Genomic DNA, 22,213 nt, shown 5'->3' with positions numbered 1-22,213 from the left:
AACCAGGTTCCGGCGGTTTTCCGTACGGTGGGTTCCTGTACTTAATTTTATGTTTTATGAAATCTAATGGACAAAAATGGCCATTAACTGATTATACATTTTTAAAAAATCAACTAATAGAAACAATATGAGCAACGGATGAGGCTACTATGGGATGAGGCTACTATGGGAAAAAGCCTAGTAAAGTGAGTCAGTGATGTGAAGCCATGCAGCTGAAAGGACTCTGCTGAGGTCTCTTAGCTGACGGTGTAAACTCAGATTAACAGCCCAATACTAAACATACTGTGTTTCATAGTGATGATCAGTTGTTTAATGTTTGCTGGAATGTTAAATATGATGTTAAAACATGCTAAAATTGATTTTAGGCCATAAAAGTTTTCCCACCACATTTACAGTCAGTATTTACACAGATTTCATATTCAAATTCAGCCTTGATGGTCCTGCCAACCGTTTTGATGGAAACAAGGATATATGCCAATGTCTCAGATGAGCTGTTGATAAATGAAAATAAAGTGGTTTTTATTACACAAAAAGGGAAAAGATGTGCGGAATACTGAGATGTGCGGAATACTGAGATGTACGGAATACTGAGATGTACGGAATACTGAGATGTATGGAATACTGAGATGAATGGAATACTGAGATGAATGGAATACTGAGATGTGCAGAATACTGAGATGAATGGAATACTGAGATGTGTGGAATACAGAGATGAATGGAATACTGAGATGTACGGAATACTAAGATGAATGGAATACTGAGATGTGCGGAATACTGAGGTGTACGGAATACAGAGATGTATGGAATACCGAGATGTACAGAATACTGAGATGTACGGAATACTGTGCTCTTACATTAACTAATAACAATGACCACCACAGGTGATGTAAATTATGTAAGAGAAATGGTCATTTTGCGTACGGCACATGGCATCTTGGCATTCTCCGGCCAGATTGGCTACGTCTTGTTTTCTGATCAAAAGCCAAAAAACAGAGGCTTATCTTTTTCTCCTCATCTTCTCTTGTGATTAACCGCTTGCTTTCCCCCTCTTTCAAGTGCCTTATTAAACAACATAATGGCAACTAACAGTAATAACCTAAAACTGTTAGGGGGCCCCCTGCTGGCCATGCGGCCCTCGGCAGCTGCTTATGTCGCTGACTACTAGCCTCTGCATCAGACACTCATGATGGTGTCAAGTCATTTTAAGTAGACGAGGTAACGTGTCTGGCGCAGCATGATAGATAGAAGTTAGCTTAGCTAGCTAGCAGTGCTAAAACAGCCAAAGCCACTCTTAAAAAAATGCGTCATCTTTGATTGCTCAACAAAAAATGTCTGATCTGTAACAGCATGAACTTTCACCTGCAACAGTGGAATCACAGGCCTGTTTAAAGACCAGGGCTAACCTTGTTTGCCCGAATTCTGCAGGGTTTCAACAAGAACCTGCCAAAAACATTAACCTTCAGGCAGTCATATATTTCAAAGCGACGGCTGACGGCTGAGGTTATGAGTCACATTTCAAGACGAGATGTCAGGGCTGTAGCTGGCTGAAGAGTCCCTGAACCCAGAAGACTCTGGAGGAAGCTCAGAACATGTGACTGGACAGCACCGTGATGGATCCTGTCCTGTTCATAAGCACAAGAAAGGTGCTTGACAGCAGTCGTAAAGCTCCTATAGTTGTAAAGATCATGAAGGTAATGAATGAACAGATGCCATCGTTCCTATTACAGCCAACCCATCAACACCTGCTTTCTCCATTTACTGTAAGAGCGCGTCATTAGAACCGACTGCCAACGAGGAGCATAAAAATAGACGCCCAACACCTTCCACTACTATCACCTCTGCTGCTGCTACAGGAACCCCAGACGCCAAGCAAAAGTCACTACGCTTCAGGGGTTCACGCGAGGGTCACTGGGGCATTTAAGAAGAGACCTGGGCCAAGCGTCACTTTAAAGGGGAATTGCAATGATATTTCCCCATTTAAAGAAGTCAGTAGTCGAGATGTAGTCATTCAGAGTGGTTTGCTGTGAAATGGTTCAGTGGTGGTGATAGGAACCAGGGGTCCCCATGACTACAACACATATAAAGGCACTTTATTAACTGTCCACAACCACCAGTGAACCTACATGGGTCTTCACAGTTTCTTGATGATGGCAAAAGTCATAATTTTGGAAAAAAAAAAGTTTTCTTTTGGGACTATTTTGCCTCACAGTGCCCTGCATGTACCCCACCCCTTAAATAACTGTAGAAATTGTGTTTTAGACCAAAATCTTCTCAGAACTACCAGTTTTCAGTATCATATGTCTCAGCCATCAAGCAGTGTATAATAAGAATTTCATGTAGTAGTATTCTGTGAGGGCTCTTGTAGAGGCATTAAATCCTTTGGACGTCTGGTTCCTATCACCACCACTGTCAACAATATCCCATGAAAATACAGCTGTAAGGGCTCTTTTTAAATTTAAGCCAACTTTTAAAAGACCTGTATTTCTCTGGTATTCATTTTGGCATTTGTGTCATAATTCATGTTTACCTGACCATTTTCCAACCTTTTGTCCCCGACTGTTTTTGTTAGGCTGATGTGATCCGAATACTTTGTATTGTGCCTCATAAAAAATTACAGTCCAGGCTGAAACACTCTTTATATCTTCAGTGTGAGTGGGCGGAGCTAAACGGCTGTAAATGCACTCGTTTTCATGACATCACAGAAACGCTTTCATTTCACACACACACACACACACACACACACACACATCTTCAAATCCTCTCCTCCTTCTGGGCCACGGGAGGTGCTGGAGCCTATCCCAGAGGTCATCAGGCACCCTGGACAGGTCGCCAGTCCATCACAGCTCTTTCATTTCAACATTTCTATAATATGGGTTCTTTAAAGAGGAATTCCACCAATTTTTCAAAAGTTCTCCATAATGTAAAAGTTAAGACAAGATTTGGTGTGACACTCATAACCCCTAAAACAGGGATGTCCAGTCTTCTCCGCAAAGGGCCGGTGTGGCTGCAGAGCACCTGTGATCAGCTGTTTAAAGACTGACTGATTAAACAAGTGGAATCAGGTCAGCAAAACCTGCACCTACACCGGCCCTTTGCGGAGAAGACTGGACATCCCTGCTCTAATAGCTCCCTTGCAGAAGGTTATTAAATAAATATGGTCATGAATACGCCGCCTGGTGTCTGAGACATTGTTACACTGGTTTGGGTGTAAGCTTTTAAATGGATTTAAAGAAATACAATGTATTTTTTTAATGTACTGTTCAATGTACTATTTTACCATTAAACACTGTTCATATGATCTCAGAAGACTCATGTAGGTTCACTGGTGGTTTTGATAATAAATTAAAAGGCTATATTTGTGTTGTAGTCATGGTGACCCCTGGTTCCTATCAACACCACTAATTTCAGTTGCTCTTTACACATCAAACAACTTTGGATTGCTTTGTTTACATCTCAACACACGAACTGCAGAGATTTTGGAAAATGCATGGAATTCCCCACATCCGACAGCGTGAGCAGCCAAATGCTACCATCCTAAAGACTACAGAGCTGCTCAGACTGAAAAGAGAAATCATTCACACAGCACAGCTGTAGGAGTTGGTCTGTGTGGCCGAGATGTTCCAGTGGGATGCATCTCCTTCCTGGGAAATCAGTCTGGGATTAGTAAACAGACCTGAAGATGTAGAGCTTCTACTGCAGCAGATTAATCTTTAATCAGGAGGTGATACACACCATTAATCCCACTGAATTGATGGAAACTGGTTGTCTTGGATCGTTCGCCGGAGCCTGTCCTACGTTTTGGTGGATTTAACATTATGTACACGTTCAGACAGACGGTCAAACAATGTCCAGACGATAAAACACAAGTCATTATGTTCTTTAGTTGCAAATGAGCAGCAACAGGGGCTTCACTCTCTCTCTCTCTCTCTCTCTCTCTCTGTGAACTGTTTGATGTTAGCTGAAAGGTCTGATTTCTGATTCTTCATCTACAAAGAGCAGCGTAGAGAGCTTCATGGAATGGGGAGAGTGCAAGCCAGGCCTTCTCATCCAACATCAGTGTCTGACCTCACAAATGTGCTTCTGGAAGAACTGTCAAAAATTCCCATAAACACTCCTAAACCTTGTGGAAAGCCTTCCCAGAAGAGTTGAAGCTGTTATAGCTGCAAAGGGTGGGCTGACATCACATTAAACCCTATGGATTCAGAATGGGATTTCACTTAAGTTCATATGCAAGTGAAGGCAGACAAGCGAAACCTTTGGCAATATAGTGCATCTCTCCACTGTGAACATATAAAAAAATACCTAACTATGTCTCAGATATCAGCCGGGGTCTTCATAACCACTTCAGGGAGCTTGTAGAGGTGGACGTGTGGTTCCTATCGCCACCACTGTGAACAGTTCTCTCGAGAACAAAGCATTTCACACTAAACCTCTCTTAACTATTTGAAGCTGCACTATGTAAGTTTTTATTGTTAAAATTGAAAGAAGTAGCATTACTGAGCGAAAAACGGGTTGTCTCGGAAGACGCATCCTTTCAACGTATGATCATGAGATTCGTCCGCTGGGGGGAAGGGGTCCAATGCTGGAAAATATTCTACCATATTTTGTGCGCAATTACACATTTTCACCAGAGAGGTCTCCAAATCCCTAAACTTACGTCGTGTACTTTGAACGTGAATTATGCATGTTTTAAAAATGAGTGGAATTCTTCAACACAAACAACACCTTGAAATTACTGAAGTATTAAAATGAATTGAATGAATTAAAATGAATTGCTTAACAATCACCAACTCCACTAAGAATTCAGACGCTTTTATCCAGAGAGACGATACGTTTTATTTATTGCCACATCTGAGGTAATTCACGTAAATCATATTAACTTTCTTAATCCTGTTTGGCTTCGTAAAGAGACCATATTGGGCAATGAAACAAAATCTAAAAATTAAATTGTTCCCTTCATGTATGAAACGGAGAAGAGAAAAAAACGAACATTTCCAGAAATTTCGACTGGATGAAAATAAATCAGCTACACCAGTTTTATTTTACTATGTGTGACATTGTATTATTGGAAATTTTTCAATTATGCAAAATATTTTGTAGGAACTGGGATGGTTCTTTTACCATGACTGAAATTTTAAGACTAGTTCAGGGATTGTTTGTTGTTGGACATTGAGGTTTGGGGATGACGTAAAAAACAAAAAATGACAAAATTTGTCATACGTTCTCGAACCGTCACAAAATTGCAATAAAATACAAAAAACTCTTTGATCTCAATTCTAAAACAGGACCATAAAAAAATACAATTGTTCTGTGGAAAAATCAAGCATCTCCTTGAACAGATGACTTTCTTCTGAATTAGCAGGAAATTTAACTGAAATGAACCTTTTTAAGTTTTTTTACGTTTTAAATCTAAAATGCTTGTATTTCTCTGGCCGAGCCATTTCAATTACGCATCCTCTTAAAGTCTAATCAGTTTAGTGTGTTGACTTTACATATATTACAACAAAACAAATACATTTATACATAAACACCACGATAACGGGAGTGCTCCAGTGGGTACAGCAAGAGGCCCCATTTAGCCCTTTGATGCAAATATAAACAATAGAAAATGCTGAAATTTTTTGACCAACATAAATAAAAGCAATGCCATATAAAAAGTAAAAGCAAAGTAAAAACAGAAATATTAATCATAGAAATTATTAATAAAAAAACAGCCTTTTAAGTTACTAAACTCAAATATACACAGCTATAACTTTTTTCTATTTACATATGTACATTTGTTTATTTCTTACATAGTATTTCTCTGCAAATAGGTTCTACGTAGTGTTTAAAAAGGAACAAAAAGCTAGAGAAATGTGTTGAGAACTGAGAAAAAACATATTAAAACATTCAAAAAAAGACCCAGCACCAGAATTTCCCACAGGACATTCAGGATGGTGAATTTTTGAAAAACGGAAAAATTCCGTAAATCATTCGTTACTACTAACCATCCGAGTGAAACTGCTCTATCTGACCAAATATACAAGCTGAGTATCTTTCCTCGAGAACTGAAACTCAAGTGCTGGAAAAAATGCTTCACACGAGCTCAACGTAAGGCAGATCAAGACGTAGGCAAAAACTAAATGGAAGCTGCCTTTAGGGTCTTTAAAGTCTTTTTGTGTTTTTTTTGTTTTCCTTTTTACAAAAAGCAAACGCAAGTGTAAACAGAAGAAAGGGGGGTTGAAAAAGTGGACGGCTCTGCTTCTGGACAAAAGTGTCAAAACTCAACGTTCAATGTTTCGTTTTCTCGTCGTGCTGCTCATACGTAGTGATCTATCACCTGTTCAGAGCTGTTCACGTTCTTACATCGGTTGTCCTTACTGCTGTAGTGAGTCCTTGTGGGCTGTGTCTGGGTGCAAATGGTGTACACTACTTCCCCTTTAGTGTACTTCAGAGAAGGGCACTTATCCACCACTAGGCCTTGCCCACCTTTCTCGTCTCCATCCTCATCCTCGTGCTCTTTCTCCGCTCCGTCTCCGACCCTGTCCAGGGGGTACATAAGGCTTTTGCTTTCCTCTCGACTGTCTACGTTGTCTTTATGGGGTGACTGAGCGCCCAGTAGTGGCCCCCTCTGGTTATTGGTGCTCTCCTCTATTGGAGCGCTGGTCCTTTCTCTCGCTTTCCTGCGCTTGCGGAACCAGCAGATGCACACCACCATGCAGGAAATCCACAGCAGAGAAAACAGCACGCAGAGCAGTGGAACCAGGTAATCTATAAAGAGAGTTTGTGGGTGAGAAGGGGGTGAGAAGTACAGGGAGGTCTGTCCATAATTAAGACTTTAAATAAATCAAAGGTTTGGTGGGGGGCAATTCTAATGTGTCAGAAAGGCACATTATACAATACTACAGTCCATACAGTGGACTATTCAAGGGTCAGGCGGTATCCAAATTGACCTTTAGCTTGAAGCCAAATACTACCATGGTATCCCTGGTAATGAGCATTGATAAGGTCGGCACCCTACTGACTGTTTGCCACTGCTGGTCCACCCTCGGACCACCCAGATTACTGTCATGCATACAGGTTTTACCTAGTTTTTCATCTCCTCAAACGTATTATAAATGCACAAAGACTTTTATTTTGGAAATTAAACAGACAAATATTACAAACAAATGAGAGAGAAAAATCATGATTTTATAGAAAATGTTGCCGACACTGTGTTAGATTATAATGTTGTTGCTGACACCGTGTTAGATTATAATGTTGTTGCCGACACTGTGTTAGATTATAATGTTGTTGCTGACACTGTGTTAGATTATAATGTTGTTGCCGACACAGTGTTAGATTATAATGTTGCTGCCGACACTGTGTTAGATTATAATGTTGTTGCTGACACTGTTAGATTATAATGTTGTGGCTGACACTGTGTTAGATTATAATGTTGTTGCCGACACTGTGTTAGATTATAATGTTGTTGCCGACACTGTGTTAGATTATAATGTTGTTGCCGACACAGTGTTAGATTATAATGTTGCTGCCGACTCTGTGTTAGATTATAATGTTGTTGCTGACACAGTGTTAGATTATAATGTTGTTGCTGACACTGTTAGATTATAATGTTGTTGCCGACACTGTGTTAGATTATAATGTTGTTGCTGACACTGTGTTAGATTATAATGTTGTTGCTGACACTGTGTTAGATTATAATGTTGTTGCTGACACTGTTAGATTATAATGTTGTTGCCGACACTGTGTTAGATTATAATGTTGTTGCCGACACTGTGTTAGATTATAATGTTGCTGCCGACACTGTGTTAGATTATAATGTTGTTGCCGACACTGTGTTAGATTATAATGTTGCTGCCGACACTGTGTTAGATTATAATGTTGTTGCCGACACTGTGTTAGATTATAATGTTGCTGCCGACACTGTGTTAGATTATAATGTTGTTGCCGACACTGTGTTAGATTATAATGTTGCTGCCGACACTGTGTTAGATTATAATGTTGTTGCCGACACTGTGTTAGATTATAATGTTGTTGCCGACACAGTGTTAGATTATAATGTTGTTGCCGACACTGTGTTAGATTATAATGTTGTTGCCGACACTGTGTTAGATTATAATGTTGTTGCTGACACTGTGTTAGATTATAATGTTGTTGCTGACACTGTGTTAGATTATAATGTTGTTGCCGACACTGTGTTAGATTATAATGTTGTTGCTGACACTGTGTTAGATTATAATGTTGCTGCCGACACTGTGTTAGATTATAATGTTGTTGCCGACACTGTGTTAGATTATAATGTTGTTGCCGACACTGTGTTAGATTATAATGTTGTTGCCGACACTGTGTTAGATTATAATGTTGTTGCTGACACTGTGTTACATTATAATGTTGTTGCTGACACTGTGTTAGATTATAATGTTTTTGCCGACACTGTGTTAGATTATAATGTTGTTGCTGACAGTGTTAGATTATAATGTTGTGGCTGACACTGTGTTAGATTATAATGTTGTTGCTGACACTGTGTTAGATTATAATGTTGTTGCCGACACTGTGTCAGATTATAATGTTGTTGCCGACACTGTGTTAGATTATAATGTTGTGGCTGAGACTGTGTTAGATTATAATGTTGTGGCTGACACTGTGTTAGATTATAATGTTGTGGCTGACACTGTGTTAGATTATAATGTTGTTGCCGACACTGTGTTAGATTATAATGTTGTTGCTGACACTGTGTTAGATTATAATGTTGTTGCCGACACTGTGCTAGATTATAATGTTGCTGCCGACACAGTGTTAGATTATAATGTTGTTGCCGACACTGTGCTAGATTATAATGTTGCTGCCGACACAGTGTTAGATTATAATGTTGTTGCTGACACTGTGTTAGATTATAATGTTGTGGCTGACACTGTGTTAGATTATAATGTTGTTGCCGACACTGTGTTAGATTATAATGTTGTTGCTGACACTGTGTTAGATTATAATGTTGTTGCCGACACTGTGTTAGATTATAATGTTGTTGCCGACACTGTGTCAGATTATAATGTTGTTGCCGACACTGTGTTAGATTATAATGTTGTGGCTGAGACTGTGTTAGATTATAATGTTGTGGCTGACACTGTGTTAGATTATAATGTTGTGGCTGACACTGTGTTAGATTATAATGTTGTTGCCGACACTGTGTTAGATTATAATGTTGTTGCTGACACTGTGTTAGATTATAATGTTGTTGCCGACACTGTGTTAGATTATAATGTTGTGGCTGACACTGTGTTAGATTATAATGTTGTTGCCGACACTGTGTTAGATTATAATGTTGTGGCTGACACAGTGTTAGATTATAATGTTGTTGCCGACACTGTGTTAGATTATAATGTTGTGGCTGACACTGTGTTAGATTATAATGTTGTTGCCGACACTGTGTTAGATTATAATGTTGTTGCTGACACTGTGTTAGATTATAATGTTGTTGCCGACACTGTGTTAGATTATAATGTTGTTGCCGACACTGTGTTAGATTATAATGTTGTTGCTGACACTGTGTTAGATTATAATGTTGTTGCCGACACTGTGTTAGATTATAATGTTGTTGCTGACACTGTTAGATTATAATGTTGTTGCCGACACTGTGTTAGATTATAATGTTGTTGCTGACACTGTTAGATTATAATGTTGCTGCCGACACTGTGTTAGATTATAATGTTGTTGCCGACACTGTGTTAGATTATAATGTTGTTGCTGACACTGTGTTAGATTATAATGTTGTTGCTGTTACTAAACTAATTTACAAAGTATAACTAAAGAAAGGAACGAAGGATAAATCAGTAAGTCCGACTGGGAGGGACAATGAGTGATGATCAGAGGAATTTTGTCCAATAATCTGCTTAACCCCCTGTAGACCGCCCAGAAAATGCTCATCAAAACGCCACTTGACCGCCACATTTACCATCAGTGGGCCGACAGTGGTCCACTGTCCTCTTGCTGTCAGGGATATTATAATATTATTAATATTATTACCCGAACATCGTTAGTGATGTAAAAGCATGTTCACCAAATAAGTGAAAGCAACACATGATTTTCAAACCATCTTTCAAAAAATTTTAAACCATCAATCTAACAATGGCTAACTGTTAAACAGTGCTGCTAACTAGGAGAGAGGAGCTGATTAGCATTAGCTTAGCTGGCATGATAACAGCACTGGTCGCCACAGAGCTACCGACACACGTTTAGGAGATAATGACTCAGACCTGAGGGAGTGAAGTCGGTGATGAGCAGCTGGCGCTGAAGGGACACAAAGGTGAAATGAAACCTGTTCTGTGGTGTCTGGATCTGTAGCCTGATCAGCTAAGTTAACATGAGCTTGGCAGCCAAACAGGGCTACACACTACAGTAGAGGTTTGATGCTGATTACCTGCTGCTCTGCTGAAACACTAATGTCCAAGTAACTGGTTTTGGAGTGACAGGAAGCTGGGACTGAACATGTTCTATGGTGTCTGGGAATGTTTGGGAATCACAAGTACCCCAGATCCAGTTTTACCATAATGCAAAAAAAGACAAAGAAAAAAGAAAAAACATCTCACTCACCCACTGAGGGGTGCATGGCCTGTGCTTCAACTTTGACCTCTCGTATGGCCAGAAGCAGTGTGCTGTTGTGACGTCTGGACAAAACGCTGATGATGGAACTGACCACATGCTGTATATCTCCTTGCTCCTCCGGTGCAGAAGACTGTTGAAATGACTAGAAAGACAGAATCAGACAGCTTATTTGATAAGAATGTGTTAACAATTAATCAAAATTTTGATTAATCAAAAGGGCGGAGCTGAGCGACCTTTATTTGATGGTTGTTAATGACGTCTTTAGAGGGCAGCGGTGAGCGACGTTTGTTTGATGTTTGTTAATGACGCCTTTAGAGGGCGGCGGTGAGTGATGTTTGTTTATTTGATGTTTGTTAATGACGCCTTTAGAGGGCGGCGCCGAGCGATGTTTGTTTATTTGATGATTGTTAATGACGCCTTTAGAGGGCAGCGCCGAGCAATGTTTGTTTATTTGATGATTGTTAATGACGCCTTTAGAGGGCGGCGCCGAGCGATGTTTGTTTATTTGATGTTTGTTAATGACACCTTTAGAGGGCGGCGGTGAGCGACGTTTGTTTGATGTTTGTTAATGACGCCTTTAGAAGGCGGCGGTGAGCGACGTTTATTTGATGTTTGTTAATGACGCCTTTAGAGGGCGGCGGTGAGCGACGTTTATTTGATGTTTGTTAATGACGCCTTTAGAGGGCGGCGGTGAGCGACGTTTGTTTATTTGATGTTTGTTAATGACGCCTTTAGAGGGCGGCGGTGAGCGACGTTTGTTTATTTGATGGTTAATGACGCCTTTAGAGGGCGGCGCCGAGCGTTGTTTGTTTATTTGATGGTTGTTAAAGACGCCTTTAGAGGGCGGAGCTGAGCGACGTTTATTTGATGGTTGTTAAAGACGCCTTTAGAGGGCGGAGCTGAGCGTTGTTTGTTTATTTGATGGTTGTTAATGACGCCTTTAGAGGGCGGAGCTGAGCGTTGTTTGTTTATTTGATGGTTGTTAATGACGCCTTTAGAGGGCGGAGCTGAGCGACGTTTATTTGATGGTTGTTAAAGACGCCTTTAGAGGGCGGAGCTGAGGGTTGTTTGTTTATTTGATGGTTGTTAATGACGCCTTTAGAGGGCGGAGCTGAGCGTTGTTTGTTTATTTGATGGTTGTTAAAGACGCCTTTAGAGGGCGGAGCTGAGGGTTGTTTGTTTATTTGATGGTTGTTAATGACGCCTTTAGAGGGCGGAGCTGAGCGACGTTTGTTTATTAATGATAACTATAGAGATCAATTGCTCAATAACTGTTATAAGGTTCATTTTTAATGTAATTCATTGAAGGCAATAAAGAGGAAACAGGCCTCCACTGGAATGTCGCAGTGTTAAGCTCAGCACCCGTACAACAGACAGTGTTATGAGAGCACAGATCACAACGCAGCACCACTCCTTTTCCGGAAAGCTCTCCAAACATTAATCTTCAAAACATTACAGCGTGGAAGAGAGGGTCAAGCGCTTATTCTGCCCATTAAGGGCTTAGAGGAGGGAAAGTGGATAGACCTGAATCTCTTTGTTTCTACGGTGATAGTCTGGATACACAGAGGTAACATCAGAGCGAGAGCAGGCCGAGACAAAGACTGCATGTGTGCGAAAAGGAGGGAAGATTGATGGCAGTAGGCAGGAGGCAGGTAGGTTTCAGAGGTAAAAGGTCTGAAACGATAAGCAGATGTAAAGAAAAAAGCCAAAAGGATGGAGGGAGCGCTCGTAATGCCTGGAGTTTCGCTTTTTTCCCCAAATGGTGAGATAGTCCTGTTTTACAAGTTCTCTCTGGAAGTCATCTAAGCCCTGAATTAAGTGCCTGCCTTTTTTAATAGAGTGCAAACTCGGAAAGCGAGTGGCAATTCAGAGAAGAGAGAAGAAAGAGAGAGAAAACTGATATCTAATATAAAAGAAAGAAACACTGAGAGAGAAAACACTCCGAAAGCAGCGAAGGCTAGTAAAGCAGTTTAAATTGTAAACTGTGATTAGACATGGTGATGTAACGGTCTCAGCTGTCTGAGAACGGCCTGCTGGATCAGAGCTCAACATCTCCCACCAGAAGATTGTGAGGGCAAGAAATATTCAAATTAGGCCTCTCATCTCTCCATTGATTATATTAGTAACCGATCACTTTGATGATTAATCAAGATTCTGAACAATGACCAACCACTGAGGTCAATTTAAAGGGGAATTCCACCAATTTTACTAAAGTTCTAATAATTCATCATTAAGAGGTAAACAAAGTCAGACATCTGAAGAGTTTAATGCCTCTAAATGTTCCCTCACAGAATGACGTTAGATGACATGGTAGTAAATACGCTTTCATGCCTGAGACATTGTCTTATGATAGTTCTGAGATAAGATTTCGGCCTACAGCATATTTTTAAAAACACGTTCCTGGTGGAGGGATACATGCAGGGTGCTCTATACAACATAAAGCTCGGATTCCAAGATTTCTACGATATGGGCCATATAATGGGGGATTCCACCACATTTTCACCCAAGTTCTCAATAATATAAAGGTCATAAACGACAAAGTTTGGTGCGAAATACTCCATCCTAGAGAACCTTAAAACTTCTGAAAGCTCCCTCACAGAAAGTTATTAGACAAATCATGGTAGTGAAAAGGCTGCCTGATGCCTGAGATTTTGTTTTATGATAGTTACGATGCGTGTAGGCGTGGATCTCTTCATGGTGGAAGGATACGTGCAGGGAGTTGTGATGCAAAATATCCCCCATATAAAACTTATTTTTTCCACTTTTTTCCAGATTTTCCACTATTTTACTATCGTTAATATTCCCCATAAAAGTTCACAAGACTCGCGTAGGTTTTAGTAAATAAAATGTCTATATTTGTGTTAGTCATGGTGACCCCCGGTTCCTATCACCACCACTGTAAAGGCAATCCGAGTCTGTAAGCTTCCCTGTATTTCACATCAAACCACTCTTACTGACGTTGATCTCAGTGAATGCATTATGCAGAAATTAAAAAAATTGGTGGAATTCCTCTTAAAAGACTGCAAGTACTGAGACTAATAAATAAACTACGTTGACGACTAAGAATGAAATATGCACTTAGTTAAGCAACAGACCACGAGAGGGAGTGTGTTGTCGTGCCACCATTCGCCAGACGTGTCTGATCTTCAGAGGACCAAATAAGACTGAGCCATAAAACTGCCGCAATATCAGGTTCAGCTCAGTTTGGTCAGTTTCTCCAGATCAGTATTAATGTTGTTTTGTTCCAGCCGGTCTGTAAAGCTTCTTACAGCCCGTTTAGTTTGGCGAATGGTGTTGGGTTCATTTCTGGCTGATTCCAGGTTGTTCAGCTGTTCTTCTGCCACAGCTGCCGACTGAAAAGCTGCTCAGTGGTGACGACAGTTTGGGAATTTAGTGTCGTCTCGTCTTCAGAGTCGGACCAAATCGGCTGTCGGTCAGATGTGACCGTAACAGTGTCCGTTTTCTGTTTGTGGATAAGTAAGAAGTAAAAACGTTCAACTGGCTTGTGTCTCCTACAGCTGTCAGAGTCGTTGCTTAGCGACAGCGTCTAAGCGGAGTGATACAGTGTTTGTGATGTTGTGGTGAAATAACAGCACAGTTAGAACACTTCTCAACCAATCAGCTCGCGTGGCCGGAACTAGCTGCTGTATAAAGAATCATAACTAATCATAAGTCACTGAAGAATCATTAAGGTACATTTCAATCAACATCCGTTTTTAATTTAATAATCCGTTTTAAATTAATAACAGTAAGACTCCTAATAAAATCTGTAAGAAGAACAAAAAAAATGACATATAAAAGTTTTAACCTCCAGTCAACATATATACTATATGACTAATATAGCACAGCTACTTTCACAAAACAGCACAGCTGACTGTAGGTGGTGAGGCTGAGATAAATCATATGAAAGTGTGCAGATGAGCAGTTATATAACTTTCCAAAATAACAAAGTGTGATGAGGGTCAGTGTCTGAAGGCTTTTGGGGGAAAAAAATGACAAAAAAAACTGTTACCATAGCAACCTCTACAGCATTGCTGCTAGAGGGGGACTGTTCACACAGAATAAAGAGGGCGTGGTCTTCAGCGAGGGTTCGAGTGCTTGGCAGGTATCTTAGTTCTGAACAGATGCCCTCCACAGTCGTTCCCTATGAAACATACACACAGAGACATGTGCATAGGTCATGAGTCGTATTCACCCCAGATTGCAGTAAGATTTACTGAGTGATTGATTGATTGATTGATTGATTACCTGTGGCAGGCTATTTGTATCGAATATAAGGGTAACACGTGCACAGTCCTTGTCTAGGTAATTGTTGTTAGGTTGGCAGTTGGTGTTGACTGGTGGCTCATATGGGTCGGAGCATATGCCCCACTGATGGCAAGGTGGGCGGAGACAGGTAAGGGAGTGATGCTCTGTGCACTCTGAACACTTCTGTCCTCCAGGGCAAAGGTGGCGCTGTGCTGCAACAGAACTTGTGTCCAATAGGCAGGGCCGACTACTACAATGCACCTAAAGAAGATAAATGTACAGCACTTATTTACCATTCAATATATACTGAAAAAGTACAAATACAAACTTTTCACCTGGAAAAAACTTATTTAAGGTTCACAACTGGACCTTAAAACCACTGCTGTACCTTTGAGGGAACATTTACATTGTTTGTACCTTGATGAACGAAAAATGTACCGCACAGAACCTTTAATTCTGACAGTACACGTCTGCCAACATCTGCAAGTGTATTCAAATGTAGATGAATGCGACAGTTGAAATGTTATTTGCTGCCTGTACAGGACAGCGCACAGTTCTCCCTCCACTCCTAGCTGCAATTTTAACCTGTATTTCTTGCTGAAGTTGCGGTTGCTAAGCAAACTGTACAACCCCATTTCCAAAAAGTTGGGATGCTGTGTAGAATGTAAATAAAAATAGGAAGCAATGATATGCAAATCATTTAAACCACATTTTTAAAGGAAAATACTACAGACAACATATCAAATGCTGAAACTGAGAAATTTGATTGTTTTTTGAAAAATATGTGCCCATTTTGAATGTGATGCCAACAACATGTTCCAAAAAATGTTGGGACAGGGGCTTGTTTACCACCTCATTTGGGAACCGAGGAGACACTGCTGTAGATTTGAAAGTTAAATGTTTTCCCGTTCTTGTTTGATACAGGATTTTAGCTGCTCATCAGTTCAGGGGGCTCCTTTGTTGTATTATTCATTTCATAATGAACTAAATGTTATCAGTGGTGACAGATCTGGACTGCAGGCAGGTCAATTTAGCACCTGGACTCTTTTAATATGGAGCAGTGCTGCTGTAATATGTGCAGAATGTGGTTTGACATTGTTTGGCTGAAATACTCAAGGTCTTCCCTGAAAAAGACGTCGTCTGGAAGGCAAAATCTGTATATATCATTTAGCATTAACAGCGCCTTCACAGATGTGCACGTCACCCATGCTATGCGCACTAATGCCCCTTAAACCATCATTAATACTGGCTTTTGAACTTTGTGCTGATAACAAGCTGAGTGGTCTTGAGCCCAGAGGACACAGTGTCCATGATTTTGAATAAGACATATTTTAAACGTTTACTCGTTGGACCACAGGACACTTTTCCACTTCCACTTCCCCATTTTAAATGAGCATAACCTGTGGAAGCCACACCCACTTACACCATGCCAGTCTACTGATAACATCTATACGTTGCATATGAAATTCTATCAAAATCTAGATACAAAAGCTGCATATGAAAAGGGACGGCGTAAACCTGCTGTGTGCTGGGCAGATGTTGGTCCGATCACCTCAAGCGGATCACAGTGATCAGGTGTCAATGCTAAGTATAGAGTTTGGTAGGTGAGCTCACCTTTGTGCATTTGGTATTTCCATTAATACACCGACAAGTGTTACAGTCGTCTTCCCATCGGCTTCCATGTGGAACCATCATGCCTGAGTGCTGGCAGCCCTTACCAACACCAATAACTACAACAGGGCAGAGAAAGAGAGACATCAGGAGGAAATGCAGCTCTGCTCAATTCCTCCAGGTCATGGCAAACTACTCTGACGGTCAAGCAAACAGTGTTAACTTGAAACTGAAACTGATCTGTTCTAAAAAGTGTGGTTTTCTTGTTTAATGTGCTTTAGTTATTAGTTATACATCTTACCAGAGGACGTAATGAAATCTAGTTATATGTCAGAGGAATTGGAGTGGCTCAGTTTAAGTTAAGTGATACTTTTTTAATCCCACAACTGGGAAAATTCCACCATCTAACCCATCTGTGAAGTGAAACACCACATACACACTAGTGAATACACACACACACACTAGGGGGCGGTGGGCACACTTGCCCAGAGCAGTGGGCAGCCCTATCCATGACGCCCAAGGAGCAGTTGGGGGTTAGGTGTCTTGCTCAAGGACACCTCAGTCATGGACTGTCGGCACTGGGGATCGAACCAGCGACCTTCTGGTCACAGGCTGAGAAACGCCCCTAATAATTACCTCAAACAAAACAAAACAAATCTCATCCAAATAGGTCAAATAGGTCCAAAATAGGTGCTTCAGTACTTTTGAGACTGTGACCTCATTGGGGCAATAGTAGGCCTCAACAAAGAAAAACGTCTCTGTTGGCATCATCTCAGGCGGCACAACTTAAAAAGCAATCTTTATTTCATGTATATATGTTTTAGTTTATGTCCATATTCAGAGAAGATGCAGTCTGCTTTGTTTAGAGCGTTTTTTTTTCATGGTACCCACATTCGTGACAGCGAGGTCCAGCTCGGCCCTGAGGACACACACAGCGATAGCCGTTAATCTCATCAACACAAGTTGCTCCATAAGAACAGGGAGAGGACTGACACTCATCGACATCTGAGGAAGAAAAATTAGAAAAACAGAAAAAAGCAGACGGACAGAAGAGACACAGACAGAGCAGGATTAGTTCTCTGTAGTGATCTGGGAAACGTCAAGTCAAGTTTTACTGACATTCCTTCTTAATACAGCCAAAACTCTGTTATGCATTTCCTCTAGAGCAGCATTAAACACAGAGCAGCAGACCAGAGGACAGCAGTACAACAGTCAGAGTATTATATACTACACAAACATGAGGACAGAACAAACGACGGGAAGACGGAAACAAGCACAGTCCGCAGCAGCTATGACTACAGATCTATTACTCAATGAAGTGTAAGAGTCCACAGCTTTAGATAATGACGTCAAGAGGTCAGACAATGTGAACGCAGTCAGTGTCGTATACATCGCTGTTGTCAGAATAAAACCTCGTACCCCCAAAATGGATAACTTTACAGGAGAGAGACGAAACCTACTTTACTTCTAATGTAAGTCAATGGAACCAGACATCTTTTCATCATCATCACGTCATTTTGGCCCGTTTCTTTTAGTCCATTCATCATGAAATCCACACACAATATAAATGGAAACAGGCATTTTCAGATTATTTCAAAAACTGAAAAACGTCAAAAATGGAGATACGAGGTTTTGTTCCGAGAACAGCGCTATGATGTGTACGGATGCGTACGGAGTTCATTTTGTGCCAAACGTTTCAAATGACATAATAAAATCCACAAGCAAAATACGGAGTGTCAAAACGTCCAAAATATGCTGCAAACACGAACAATAAGAGTTAAATCGAACTTTTATTTATAACTTACTTTCACTCATTCTGCCAGTTTTCATTTGGCCAGTTTTTGCTTTAATTTATTTCTATTCGCTGATTTTGCTGATACATTCCTGGATTCGCTCTTTTGCTTCTGACCTTTGGCACTTTTTTAACAGGGGGTGTGTCTTCGAAGAGGACGTTCACCTGCAGTCTAATTGGTATTCGCATTGTATTTTGGACATTTTGATACTGAATATTTTACTTGTGGATTTTATTATTTTATTTGAAACTTTTGGCACAAAATTAACTTCATATGCATGTGAAGTGAAAGTGGGGCACAGCCTAATGCGGGACTATGGAGCCCCGCTGGTGACATCCTGTATAAATAAAAACAAGGCACATGAACAAGATAATTCAGTCGTGGCCACAACTTAATTATCTCATTCCCACGTCTTACTCAGTTGTGGCCACACATTATTTTTATTTATATGGGATCTCACCAGCAGAGCTGCATGGGGGTCAAATGTAACATGGATGTTTTTGCAGTTAAACAGGTTAAAGTAGAACTTTTGCATTTGATCATCTTATCATTTCCCACAGCAACATCCTCTGCAAATCCTGACTGGTCGTCGCATCGTTTGGGGTGAGAGCTAACTAAGATAAAGCACAGCCTCCACTAAGCGTGGTTAAACTAAACACTAAGAGAACTCAATATCCCCCCATATGAATGCGAAACACTTTTATCTTGCACAGATACACCAAAAATGAAATGGCAATTACATTTATTTGAATTTAATGTGTTGATTTTTGCTCTGCCAGTGTCTGACAGCTTCTTCTCGCAACTCATCTTTTTTTTTAAGCAAATATTTCTGTGTATTTATGTTGGAAAGCTTAACACAACATATCATTTTACTGAATTTCTTGCCTTGATTTGCCAGACTTTTATTTACCAGAGACAGTTACAACCAGCTTCTCTGTCAGTGACAATTAAGTTAGTTGTAATGTTTCGACTTGGTAGGTGCTGGAGGTTTACTTTGCAGGCTTCTTGCTAAACAAAGTTGTTCATTTTGCTTAAATTAAATATATTTTGGGGAGACTGACTTGGACTCTTCCAGGCTCCGCCCACTCTCCTCCTCTCCCACACACCTGCAACTCATGTTGATCTCGGTAACACGGCTTTAAATACCCCTTAGTTTGTTTCAGTGTTTGTGAAGTCTCTGTGTTCAGACGTTCTGAGCCTGGTTCTTGTGTTTGATTTTCCCTGGTTTTGACCGCTGCTACTCTCTTTGTTATGTTTGAATATGGATCTGCATCTTTTCCTGCCGGCCTCTGTGTTGACCCCTGCCTGCTAGGACAATGAACATCAGAATGCCCCTAATAAAGGCACTTTGCACTTGCAACCAACCTCAGCCCAGCGTTACAAATAGATGGAAGATCCAAGTCTGAGAAGTAAAACTTCTCTCTAAGGTTTAGTTCCAGCTGCCTGAGCACCTCAACTGTTGGTTGGAGTTAACTGCAGAAATCGGGCAGTTGGATCAAAATCCTGGGGAGAACCAGTGTCCATGCCTGCATCTAGTACTGTACTCGATAGTCTGACCAGTACTGTAGTACTCACTGATGCGACAGTCAGGTCCGGCGAATCCAGGAGCACATTGACAGCGGAACCAGTTCACACCGTCCACACAAACGCCGCCGTTATAACTACAGAGGCAAAAGATTCGAAGGAGAACACAGAAAACATCACTGGCCAACTGAAACTAACAGAAGAGAAAAAGGAATTTAGATATTAATCTTCTAGTCACTTCTAGTCACTTTGCTTCTAATCAGATTCACTCAGACATAAGACCGTATTTTCTTGACTAAGGCCCAATCCCATTTCTTACTTTTACCCCTACCCCTCGGTCAGGTGTCACCCTAACCCCTTTGAACTGAGTTACAAGGGGAAGTGGTTGAAATCCTGCCCTACAAAATGGGACCCTCAAATACGAAAGAGGGCATCACTTCATTATCAGCTACCAGCGCTGCTCTCTGGGCGACCCTGCCCGTCTGCAGTGACAGCAGAGGAGGGGAAAGTTCAGCTCCTCACTGCTGGGCTTTAGTTACATTTAGGGCGTCAAACGCCTTCAAAGAGGGGGGCAATTATAAATTATTACCCACCCCTAATTCTTCAGTGATATAAAGCAGAATCAGCTATTCACCAGCTTCTTGTTCCAATTTTCCTGTTCCACCTTAAATAATGCAGCAGTTCTGATGTGCCGGAGGTGCCAGTATGTAACTACTGCACCATTTAAGGCGGAACAGGGAATTTATCTAGCTGGCTACCGAGACATTAGCGAACTACAAAAGATTTTTTATGCCAGTTACGAAGAAACGGACCACAATACACCAAAACGACATTAAGACAATACAGTGATTTATCATTTTTATGATAGTACAGCCACCTTGCTTTTTCCCCATAACACTCTGTTTGGAGTTTGGCTCTTAAAAACCTCTGCTTGGAGGGTCAGGAAGCCCCTAAACTTTACCCTACCCCTCTATCTCAACAACATCCTACCCCTAGGCATGAATGTGCAAAACGGAGGGGTAAGGCTAAGCGCTAGGGCCAGGGGGTGAAATAGGATTTGACCTATAACTGACCCTGTGCTAAGTCCAGCCCTCTTTGGTTACTGTTGCTGTGTCTGAGCTTTCAAGCAGCTCTCAGTGTCGTCTGCAACGGCTACATGTTGTAAAGTTCAGAAAGCTTATCTTGAGTTTGGGCTTGGCTACTTTTGCTGAGCTAGAATTGGACAAGTGGTATTTAGGGAAGTGAATTAGCAAAGCTTTTCTGCATATCGTCGCTGTCCAAAGAAAAACAACCATCTCCAAAACACTAAGTTTACAGGAGAGAGCAAAAACCTTCTTTACTTTCAATGTAAGGCAATGGAAAGCGATTTCATTCCAAGCCATTCTGGAGCATTTCTATTGGTCCAATCATCATGAAATGTTCACACAGCGTAAAGGACAGCGGCGAAGCTCAAATGATGCAGAAAATTAAAAATCGCAAACAAACTGGACATATGCATGTTTTTCATTGGACAGTGACGATATGCTCGTTCCTTTTTATGTAAATATGACGTCTGGAAATTGCTGGGAAAGTCAGTTTTCTTTCTCACAGAACGTACCAGGGATGAGGATTGCAGTCGTCAACATCTGTAAAATGAGCAAAAGAAACACAAACGTGAGATACTAGGACAAACTAATCAGCCAGGATTTCATCCAACTGTCTAATAAACCCAAGAAAATAACCAAAATGTCACAAAGTATGCAAATTAGGCTGTTTCCACATAAAAATATTTAAAAATGATAATAAAACTCATGTAAAAAATCTGAGAAATAGAGTTTACAGAAACATTTTGAGCATCTTAAGCAGCTTTTTATTGCTGTTTTTATTTTATTGGTATATTTTGCGTCATAAGAGCACAAACAGAGAACGCACCGGCAAACATTACAGCTCAGAAATTTTGAGAAGATTTGCATCATCTTTATATTCAAAATAGGAAAATAAACAGAAAAATATGCCAACGGAAACCTAGAGAGGGGGTGTGGCCTTACTCAGAGTGCAGTCAGGGCCCTCCCATCCGTCTTTGCAGATGCAGGTGAAAGCTCCGCCCCTTCCTACACATGTTCCCCCGTTGGCACACGGCTGAGAGTCACATGTGCTGTTTGTTGCTAGAGAGACAGACAGACAGACAGACAGATGTTTAACATTTAACAGATGTTTTTCCCTCCTATAAAGTCATCATACACTGTATATCCCAAAGTGTCCAGAGTCCCTTTGTAATGAGTTTCAGCTACTTTCTGTGGACCCACTGCTGATACAGGTATCACACAGCTTATGTAACCTCCACAAAAAGCACTGACCAATAGAATGGGCAGGAGGGGCAGTGAGCTGTGGAGCAGTGGAACTGTGTTTTCTAGAGTGATGGAGCTCCAACCAATACCTTTTAGATGAGTTGGAGTGACCCAGAACTGACCATCCAA

At 40.9% G+C, this 22,213-nt stretch overlaps 1 protein-coding gene across 2 annotated transcripts in view; it reads right to left on the bottom strand.

Annotated features, from left to right (window-relative positions):
* Positions 1–4,816: 4,816 nt before the first annotated feature.
* The window catches only part of jag2a (jagged canonical Notch ligand 2a), an 83,951-nt gene continuing 66,554 nt past the window's right edge, over positions 4,817–22,213 (bottom strand). For both annotated transcript variants that reach the window (XM_017724241.1, XM_017724242.1), the window contains 9 exons: positions 21,785–21,901; positions 21,355–21,382; positions 19,809–19,894; positions 17,332–17,445; positions 16,444–16,559; positions 14,830–15,090; positions 14,594–14,725; positions 10,570–10,723; positions 4,817–6,750 (listed from right to left, as the gene is read on the bottom strand). In XM_017724241.1, coding sequence (XP_017579730.1) covers positions 6,299–6,750; positions 10,570–10,723; positions 14,594–14,725; positions 14,830–15,090; positions 16,444–16,559; positions 17,332–17,445; positions 19,809–19,894; positions 21,355–21,382; positions 21,785–21,901 — 1,460 coding nt within the window. In that variant the 3' untranslated portion in view covers positions 4,817–6,298. The remainder of the gene's footprint in view (positions 6,751–10,569; positions 10,724–14,593; positions 14,726–14,829; positions 15,091–16,443; positions 16,560–17,331; positions 17,446–19,808; positions 19,895–21,354; positions 21,383–21,784; positions 21,902–22,213) is intronic.

Source organism: Pygocentrus nattereri, chromosome 5 (genome assembly GCF_015220715.1).
Source record: "Pygocentrus nattereri isolate fPygNat1 chromosome 5, fPygNat1.pri, whole genome shotgun sequence".
In the NCBI taxonomy this organism is placed as follows: Eukaryota; Metazoa; Chordata; class Actinopteri; order Characiformes; family Serrasalmidae; genus Pygocentrus; species Pygocentrus nattereri.
This window is presented reverse-complemented; position numbering and strand designations above follow the sequence as displayed.